We start from the raw sequence: 10,458 nt of genomic DNA, 5'->3' as shown, positions 1-10,458 counted from the left end.
GGCCGCGGCTGGAGTGAGCGCGAGATCAGCGGAATTTTCAGTCAGATGATGTGCAGTGTCACCACGCATCACCTGAGTCACGTCCGTGCTAATCCCACTGCTCACTTCAGTAGAGGTCTGACAGGTGGAGGACTCCTGCGGGTTTTTTTTTTTTTTTTAAAGCCAAAATCGCTGCTCAAAGTAGTCACTACAAAGAAAAACGCTGCATCTTTGTGGTAAAAAAAAAAAAACAAAAAAAGAAAACGCAGCGTGCGCCCATAGCCTAAGGGGTACTTTGCACACTACGACATCGCAGCTGCGATGTCGGTGGGGTCAAATCGAAAGTGATGCACATCCGGCATCGGTCGATATCTGAGTGTGTAAATCGTTTTTGATATGATTAATGAGCACAAAAGCGTCAAAATCGTATCATCGGTGTAACGTCTGTCATTTCCATAATTTCGGAAGGACCGATGTTACGATGTTGTTCCTGCGGCAGCACACATCGCTGTGTGTGAAACCGCAACATCTCCTACCTGCGTCCTGCGGCTGGCTATGCGGAAGGAAGGTGGTGGGCGGGATGTTTTACGTCCCGCTCATCTCCGCTTCTATTGGCCGCCTGCCGTGTGACGTCGCACGACCCGCCCCCTTAGGAAGGTGGTGGGTCGCCGGCCAGAGCAACTTCGCAGGGCAGGTAAGTCCATGTGAAGCTGCCGTAGCGATAATGTTCGCTACGGCAGCTATAACACAATATTGCATGTGCGACGGGGGCAGGGACTATCGCGCTCGGCATCGAAAGCATTGGCTTGCGATGTCGTAGTGTGCAAAGTACCCCTAACTCTGCTCCTCCCATAGGGGACACAGAAACACATGGCTATCAGCCAAATAATTGCTCTGCCGACAGCTTTTGTAAAGTTGTCTTTATTACAGGCACACTAAATTACATGGCCCCATAACTGCAGCAGGATTGGAGACCAGATAGTCTAAGCTTGTCCAGAACGCAAAAGAACAAAACAATGCAAAAAAAAATTAGCAAATCTATAGTCTGCAAGTCTGTTTATTTTAAGAACATGCAGAATATCTTGCAGACTTTGAAATTAATAAAAAACAGAAGAAAAACTTTCCTACATTTTTCTAACTCTACTGTTGCTTTAAAAAAGGAAACACATTTTAAACCACATTTTCTTCTTCTGTAAATGAAAACCTTGCACCTCATGACCAGAAGACTTCCCCCTTCGGTAGTCGGGAGTGCAGGAACCATGGTGTGATATATGGTTTTTAGATCCATATAATATTTTTCTTAAATACATGCATTTTTCAAAAATCAAGAGTAAAATCCTAAGTAATTACAAGTATAGATGTAGAGATGAGGCACACAGGAGCATTCCCTATGCTTTTAAAGCAATATCTCCATAAAATGCCATCTTATACTCATTCTGTTTCATAAGATGTCCCATAGACTCCTTTTATCTGTCCATGTTACTGCATTGTACAAAAATAAACTTTGCATTCCAAACAATAAGATTCTGGATACACTATTTTTGTATCGAATGGGAGTGACACTGGTGTTGCCTCGGGAATAGTGATGAGCAAACCCGAACTGTAAAGTTCGGAATCCGTACCGAACAGCAGATGGTCACGTTCTGGACCCAGACTCAGACTTCTCTGGGAAGTCTGTATTACAATTCGGGTCCAGCCACCCAGATGATTAAAAAAAAATAAAAAAAAAAAAATATTTAAAGCAGGAGCAATATACTTACCTCCCCTCCCCTCGGTGGTAACGCTACTTCCAGGTCCTTTCATCAATGCTCATACATATTCACTGCTTTCCTCAACCAATGGCGACTCTGGCTTCCAGTAGACCACGCCTCTAACAGCACGTGATTGGCTGCAATCAGTCGCTGTTTGTGGTCTGATACTGCAGTGTAAAATAAATTAAAAAAAAACAGTTTCCCCCTGTATACAGATAAAAGCACAGATCAAGCCATGGCTACAGGCTGTAGACCCCAGCCATGGGCGTATCTTGGCTGTGTATCAAAGAGGAACCACATTCGGCTTTATTTATTAAAATAATTATAAAAAAAAAAACGTGCGGTGACCCTCATTTTGATATCAGCCAAGACAGAGCCAACAGCTGGGGGTTGGTATTCTCAGCCTGGGGAGGCCCATGGTTATTAGGACCTCCCACCAGGCTACGAATAGCAGCCTGCAGCCACCCCAGAATAGTCACATCCATTACATGCAACAATTCAGACTCTTTGACCTGGTACTGTGGCAATCGGGATAATGACAGCTCACAGCTGTCACTAAGCCCAGAATTAGTGAGGGGTTGAAGTCTGAGACCACCCCCCCTATCACTAATCTTATAAAAGTCAAAAGAAAAACAACATTTTAATCCTTTATTTTTTAATTACCATAACATACCAAGGTCCAACATAAATTCAAACAACGTCCCAGGACGATCCCAACTCTGCCACATACTGGCGTTGCAGTAGGGTAGAACATGACTGCTCTGCTGCGACTCCAGGCAGAGACTGACTGACCCACAGCTGAGAGCTGTGATGTCACTGAGTTTAGCAGAGTTCACTGGTGTTGAACACCTGCAGGCTTTGAACTCTGGTAACACCTTTTTTTCTTTAATTAAAGTCCGGCCAGACCCAAACATCTGCGGGTTCGCTCATCACTACTTGTGAATGCTTCTTTATGGTATTGTTCATCTGGTCTCCAGCTCTATCTCGGACTATCATTGCAACCAAACTAAAAGCAGGACTCCTCACTCGAGAGGATAGACCTCCATTGCCATCTTGATAGCGGTGTCATGAGGACAAGGAAAAAACCTTCACGATTATGGTGTGGTTTGGCATAATGTACAGTCAGTAGACCCCACTAGTGTTCATTACAGGGTACACTAACAACCCACTATTACATAGATTTGGTTGTGGAACCATTGATATGGCGATTTTACCAAAGTTCCCAGTATTTGTTTTCTAACCCCACACTACCAGGCCACGTCTCCTCTGCTACTTTGAGCCGCTTGTGTGGACGGCAAAGTCTCTACACTTGTCTCCCATTGAGCACATCTGGGAACTGCCAGCAGCTGATCTTGATGATTTGAGAGACCAAGTGCATCCATAGTAGCAGAATATTCCTCAGTCAACCATTAATGACATCAATGATAACATAGAAAGGAGTATAAGTGCATGTAGTTCTGTGCATGCCACTCATACTCGATACTGAATAAATCAATATGTATTGAAAATTGTTTCCATTTTTTTCATCATTGGCATAACATTAACCTGTCTATTGATCCTTTTGATTTCTAAAATTACGCAACTTTTCCTTCTTGTTGCAATTTTAATGTTGAGGAATGCATTTATACAGGGTGAAATCTCTTCAGTAATGAAATCGGAATTCATAAAACAGAAATAGTGTTTAATAAAGATACAAACTCTGAAAATATTTAGCTGAATATAAGTACGAGAGCTTTGAGAACTGTGCCTTTACACATTAGTAATTGCATGTTATGCTGAGCACTATTGCTAACCCCTCAAAAATTTAACCTATTCAAGTCTTGAATAAAAATCCCATATTGTTTTATAGGAGGTTCACTTTCCATCTTGTAAACACGTATGTTCCCCCTAGTTGCACTTACTCCATATAATGTGATATAGACGTTTCCCAACCTTGTAACAGCAGGAACCTCAGAAAGAGCTGGCTAGACCCATCGTAACCTCCAATACCACTTCATGTGTCCCTGTTCCCATACACTCTATATTCAGTAATTTAGTTGTAATGACCAGTTTTGTTAAGTAACAGTTAGAACAAATGGGAGTCTTACAGTACATAGTTGGATTAATTTGTTTGGGTGCAGCCTAAGTAAAACCTTGACACTCATGAGACTGAAGTTCATCCATGATGATATAGGGTCTTTGGAATCACTTTTAGTGGGCTTCTTCTGGTGGCCCACCAAGCTACATTAAAAGCACCATAGCTTATGTCTTTGGACATGATTGTCAGGGCAGGTAGTTATCACTTCTAGATGCAGCATCTGTCCATGTATAGTGTTCTCAAATATATGTAGCAAAGCCGGCATCTCGTAGAGCCATACTGTGTATCATGAGAGTCCATAATTCTCATGCCACATGTAAACTATCTATCCATACAAGCCAGCTCAGTTTACCATCTGATCAGTCACCTCCTGAGTTCAGAGAAGCCAAGGACGCAGCGAGTGGATGATAGTAGGAACAATACATATATTTCCCATGTTTGATCACTGGATGCAGCACGACCAAGATTCCCCCAAACAGCACGGACAGGAGAAAGAACGGACAGGCTTGGGAGGAATTAAGTCTAGATCTTCATCATCTGGAATCTCGTCTAAGTGATAGCCATCTTGGAGAAGCTGCCGGTTGAGGTCTTGTGAAACCTGCTATAGAAAGAAATGTGAACCAAATCATCATCTGAATATATTTCCTTTCTGCAAAAGACAGTTCATGATTACATCTACAGTATATCACAAAAGTGAGTGCACCCATCACATTTTTCTAAATATTTTATTCGCTTTTCAAAAAGGCACAAAACGGAAGATATGAGACTTTGATACAATGTAGTCAGTGTGCAACTTGTATAAGGCCTCTTTCACACTTCCATTGAAAACACTGACATTTTGCACGGACTATGTTGAAGGTGCGTATGGCCATCCGTGTCGTGATTTTGGCGCACATGTTCTCCATGTGCTATCCGTGATAGCACACGGAGAGCAGGAACTTTTTACTCACCTGTCCCCAGCATTGCTGCTTCTGGATCCGCAGTGCCGTGACTATTCATGAGCATAAGAGAGGGCTCATAAGCAAGTGACAGCAGTGCTGGGAACAGGTGAGTATAGAAAATCATTTTATATCGAAGACTAATGTTTTCTCTGGTACTTGTCACACGGATCACATCAGTGTATGGTCCGCGTGACATCAGTGCTGCCGGAAAAAAACAAACATGTCGCCGTGTGGAGCACATTGATAAGCCTGTGTTCCACACGGACACACTTCCATGAGAAAACACGTATGTGTGCGCAGACCCATTGAGTTTAATGTGTCTGCATATGTCCGTGTCTCTGGTACGTATGAAAATGGACGTCATACGTACCGGAATCACGGTGGGCCTAATAGTATAAATTTGGTGTGCCCTCTAGATAACAGCACACAGACATTAATGTCTAAACTGCTGGCAACAAAGAAAGTACACCCCTAAGTGGAAATGGTGAAATTGTAAAAGGTCTCAGGTGTGTTACATTTGGTGTTATCACTCTCACACTCTCTCCTACTGGTCACTGGAAGTTCAACATGGCTCCTCATGGCAAAGAATTCTGAAAATCTAAAACAAGAATTGTTGCTCTATATTAAGATGGCGTAGGCTATAAGAAGATTGCTAACACCCTGAAACTAAAGCTGCAGCACAGTGGCCAAGACCATACAGCAGTTTAACAAGACAGGTTCCACTCAGAACAGGCCTTGATATGGTTGACCAAAGAAGTTGAGTGCAATATTTACAAAAATGTGAGGGGTGTACTCACTTTTGTGATACACTATAAAAAAAAGTTATTCATTTTAACGGCAGGTGATGGAAGCCCCAGGATATTCTCAATGCTTCCATGGCATTGATGGCTGAACAGCATCCTGCACACTGCAGACACAGTCTGACTGCATTTCATAATTACCGTATTTTTCGGACTATAAGACGCACCGGACTCTAAGACGCACCCTGGTTTTAGAGGAGGAAAATAAAACTTTAAGCAAAAAAATGTGGTCATGACACACTGTTATTGGGCGAGGATCTGCTGCTGACACGGTTATGGGGGTAATGTCCCCAAATTCTCTACTCAGGTACCCCACCCTGGTAATGATCCTCCTGCCTTGTATATGATCCTGCTATAAACCCCCATCCTGCTCATATACCCCCATCCTGCTCATATTCCCCCATCCTGCTCATATTCCCCCATCCTGTTCATATTCCCCCATTCTGCTCATATTCCCCCATCCTGCTCATATTCCCCCATCCTGCTCATATACCCCCATCCTGCTCATATACCCCCATCCTATTGATATACCCCCCATCCATCCTGCTCATATACCCCCCATCCTGTTCATATACCCCCCATCCTGTTCATATACCCCCCATCCTGTTCATATACCCCTCATCCTGTTCATATACCCCCCATTCTGTTCATATACCCCCCATTCTGTTCATATACCCCCCATTCTGTTCATATACCCCCCATCCTGTTCATATACCCCCCATCCTGTTCATATACCCCCCATCCTGTTCATATACCCCGCATCCTGTTCATATACCCCGCATCCTGTTCATATACCCCGCATCCTGTTCATATACCCCGCATCCTGTTCATATACCCCGCATCCATCCTGCTATATGCCCCCATCGTGCTCATATACCATCCTGGTATATGGCCTGTATCCTATAGCACAGAGAAAAAAAAATAAACGTTTATACTCACCTTTTCCTCACTCCATGCAGCACCGATCATCTTCATCTCGGCGCCACTGACCTGTGTGTGTGTGGAGAAGTTCCCCTGCAGCATGCGATGTCTTCCTGTCTGTGCCGATCAGCTGATCAGCACAGATCAGCTGACCGGCACAGACAGGAAGACATCGCGTGCTGCAGGGGGACGGTTCCACACACGGGGATAGGTGAGTGTACTGATTCACTGCACCCCGCGCTGATGATGACGCGAGGGGAGCAGTGAATACAGCCGCACATGATCACTCCAGGCTGTAATTGCCATTTGCCAGGGATGATCATGCGGGCCGGCTCTTTACTATGCGCGCGTCCCCGCTCGTCCTCCCGCCCACCTGTCAGCGCCGGCTTCTGCGCTGAGAAATGGGCGGGAGGATGGCCGTGCATATGTAATGAGCGGGCCCAAGTGGTCACAGCAGGCTGCTACAGCCTGCTCCTGCCCTCGATGACCCGCTCCACCGCAGCACCCTCATTCCCGGCCGCAGACCTATAGTCAGACCATAAGACGCACCCCCAACATTTGGGGGAAAGAAGTGCGTCTTATGGTCCGAAAAATACGGTAATCACCATTTGGCCTATATCAGAAAGAGCGCTCAGAAAATACAGCACACACATCCATATAGCTCATTTTGGGCCTGTATACACTGTTTTTTTTTTTTTTTTATATATATATATTAACTGGTGTAGTAAACTATGCTTAGTAGTCCAATGAATTATATCTATCTCTCTCTCTCCAGTGGGTTGTTTTGTTTTTTTTTACATTTTTAAGATTTTCCTATCCTATAATGGGGGGGTTGTGGAAAGAAAAACAAAGAAACAGCACTCAGATATCTTGCTGTCCATTCTCTTCACAGACCCCTTTCATTTGAATGGGCAAGATTATTCTATGGCTAGGATAATAAGAAAAAAAAATGATATTTTTTATATTTTTAATGTGCAGACAATCTGCATAAAAAACCCCCAAAAAAACACAACATGGTCACGTGAATGGCATCATAGACTATAAAGGATATATGTTCTGTGATACACAAGAAGAATACATACACATACGGGAAACTGGACGTCTGAATGAGGCCTTATAATCATAATATAATAATAACAAGAGGAGATCTTTAAATATATACTTGCCTCTGCTGAAGAATATCCAGAGGAACATCTAGATTCCAATTCTACATCACTGTAACAGGAAGCCGAGAGGAAATGAGGGCAGGAAGCCGGAGTCACCGCCAATAGGGCGTAGAGGGGAAAAGAAAAATTGGGAAGAATTTGATTTAGTTCTTGCGCAAAGTAAATAGACCATAAACTGTTAAAAGTCACAACCCTGGATGTATGGCAGAACTATAGACAGCACTCAGCAGCTTATTCCCAGCAGCAAATTGTGAACCAACATGAATCTTTTCCACTGCTAACAATTTTTTACTTTGTTTTTCCCATTTTTTTTTCATCAAATTACCTATATTAGGGTTTGGTTGTAATCTTCAGATTCAGTGTGCTGCCGCTCCGTATGATAAATGCATAGATAAATATCACTATCCCTACATACAGAAAAATCAGCTATATTTTGATCAGAGTAAAAGCCATCCAGCCACGATAAGATGACCTCCTATGGATGGTCGCCAACTCTAGTGACTCCGCTCTCCGAGTGCCCAAAAAGAGCGCAAATGAACTGCAGACGGGAGAAAACCAGGCCTTGCTTGTAATGAAACGTTTTTCGGGGTAGACAGCCCAGGAGGAGACTTGCTAGAATTAGTGACCATCCAAATAGGTCACTTTGGTGTGGTTAGGGTATGTGCGCACTAGGCGTTTTTTTCACGCTGCGTTTTTATGTGCGTTTTTGTCTAAAAAACGCACCCGCGGCTAAAAAAAACGCGGCAAAAACGCATGCGTTTTTGCCGCGATTTGGTGCGTTTTTTTGCTGCGTTTTTGCTCACTGCGTTTTTAATCAGTGCACAATGCCATTAAAGATTGTTGATAAAAAAAAAAAAAAAAAAAAAAGGTCTGATGTCATTTCCTTCTTCAAAATGTTCATTGTATGCAGGAGAGCAGACAGCTGCAGAACTAGTGTATGCAGGAGAGCAGACAGCAGCTGCAGAACTACACGTCTCAGCATCCTCCATTCACTAGTGTAAGCAGGAGAGCAGACAGCAGCTGCAGAACTACAAGTCTCAGCATCCTCCATTCACTAGTGTAAGCAGGAGAGCAGACAGCAGCTGCAGAACTACAAGTCTCAGCATCCTCCATTCACTAGTGTATGCAGGAGAGCAGACAGCAGCTGCAGAACTACAAGTCTCAGCATCCTCCATTCACTAGTGTATGGAGGAGAGCAGACAGCAGCTGCAGAACTACAAGTCTCAGCATCCTCCATTCACTAGTGTATGCAGGAGAGCAGACAGCAGCTGCAGAACTACAAGGCTCAGCATCCTCCATCCAGGACTGTATGCAGTTTTTTGCCCAAAAAGAAAAAAAAATGACATGGGCTTCGCCATATTTTTGTATGCTAGCTGGGTACAGCAGGCAGGTACAGGCTGCCCCCAACCCCCAGCTGCCTATTTGTACCCGGCTGGGAACCAAAAATATAGAGAAGCCCTTTTTTTTTAATTATTTCATGAAATAATTAAAAAAAAAAAATGACGTGGGCTTCGCCTAATTTTTGAGTCCAGCCGGGTACAACTAGGCAGCTGGGGATTGGAATCCACATTGCAGGGTACCCATGCTTTCTGGGCACCCCCACTGCGAATTGCAGTCCGCAGCCACCCCAGAAAATGGCGCTTTCATAGAAGCGCCATCTTCTGGCGCTGTATCCAACTCTTCTAGCTGCCCTGGTGACGGGTGGCTAGCTAGGTAATAATGGAGTTAGGGCCAGCTGTATATTATCAGCTAGCCCTAAGCCCGAAATTCATGGTGTCACGCCAATATTAGACATGGCCACCATGAATTTCTAGTAATGATAAAAAAAAAAAACACAACACAGAGAAAAATATTTTTATTAGAAATAAAACACAACACAATTAGTGACTCCATCTTTATTGAAATAAACCCCCCTCCGCAGTAATCCTGGGTCAGGGTCCCGCGCCGTCCAATCCGGATCCAATATCATCTGATCGGTTTGCAGGAAGGCAGAGCGATTAGATGATGTGTCAGGATCAAGTGCCTGAATCACATCACACATCAGCTGATTGTATAAAAGCCGATTATACAATCAGCTGATGCATCAGTAGAAAAAAAAAAAAAAAAATACATACTCACTTATGTGCTGTGCTGATTACCGGCAGCTCCTGGAGCGATCGATTGGACAGGAGTCTGATCCTATACGATCGCTGCAGGAGCTGCCGGTAATCAGCTGATGAAGTCCCCTGACGGCAGGATCAGCTGATAGCCGGCCGGGCGCGAAAAAGCCGGCGAGACTACGATCAGCTGATGCGTCAGGTGACTGCATCAGGTGATCCACAGCCAGGTCCTGCAAGCAAGGTCCTGCCCCGGGGAGACTGCACACAGCCAGAGCGGCGGTACCGAGACAGGGGCTGGGAGCGGGCATGGCACCGGGACCCTGCGGACAGGTGAGTATATGACATTTTTTTTTTCTACTGTTCACTTTGTTTTTCGCCGCTGCCTCCACCTCCCGCCCAGACATGGCGCCGCACGGAGCTGACATGCACAGGACGGGAGGTGGACGCAGCGGTGACGGTACCGGGAGGATTCATGCTTCTGTGTTTACCAACAGAAGGAATCCTCTTCCTGTACACGTCACTGTAGTACCCACCCCTTGCGTTTATAGCTGCGTTTTTAGTCATAGAAACGCGGCTATATGCGTTATTCATTGTGTTTTTAACATCTCATTGAATTCAATGAGTGAAAAACGCAGTGGAAAACGCAGAAATAATTGACATGCTGCGTTTTTGTGGTCACCACAAAAACGCAGCTAAAAAAAAAACGCTGTGTGAGGACAGCACT

General features: G+C 44.4%; 1 protein-coding gene across 3 annotated transcripts in view; it reads right to left on the bottom strand.

Moving 5' to 3' along the window:
- Nucleotides 1-3,390: 3,390 nt before the first annotated feature.
- Nucleotides 3,391-10,458, bottom strand: part of FAM219B (family with sequence similarity 219 member B) — a 31,875-nt gene continuing 24,807 nt past the window's right edge. For 2 of the 3 annotated variants that reach the window (XM_075345595.1, XM_075345598.1), the window contains exons 5-6: nt 7,636-7,684; nt 3,391-4,408 (exon numbers count right to left, since the gene is read on the bottom strand). In XM_075345595.1, the coding sequence (XP_075201710.1) occupies nt 4,250-4,408; nt 7,636-7,684 (208 nt within the window). In that variant the 3' untranslated portion in view covers nt 3,391-4,249. The remainder of the gene's footprint in view (nt 4,409-7,635; nt 7,685-10,458) is intronic. The other variant, XM_075345596.1, reaches the window with a different exon arrangement.

This window comes from Anomaloglossus baeobatrachus, chromosome 4, assembly GCF_048569485.1.
Source record: "Anomaloglossus baeobatrachus isolate aAnoBae1 chromosome 4, aAnoBae1.hap1, whole genome shotgun sequence".
In the NCBI taxonomy this organism is placed as follows: Eukaryota; Metazoa; Chordata; class Amphibia; order Anura; family Aromobatidae; genus Anomaloglossus; species Anomaloglossus baeobatrachus.
Note: the sequence above shows the minus strand (reverse complement) of the source record. Positions and strands in the feature narration are given on the sequence as shown.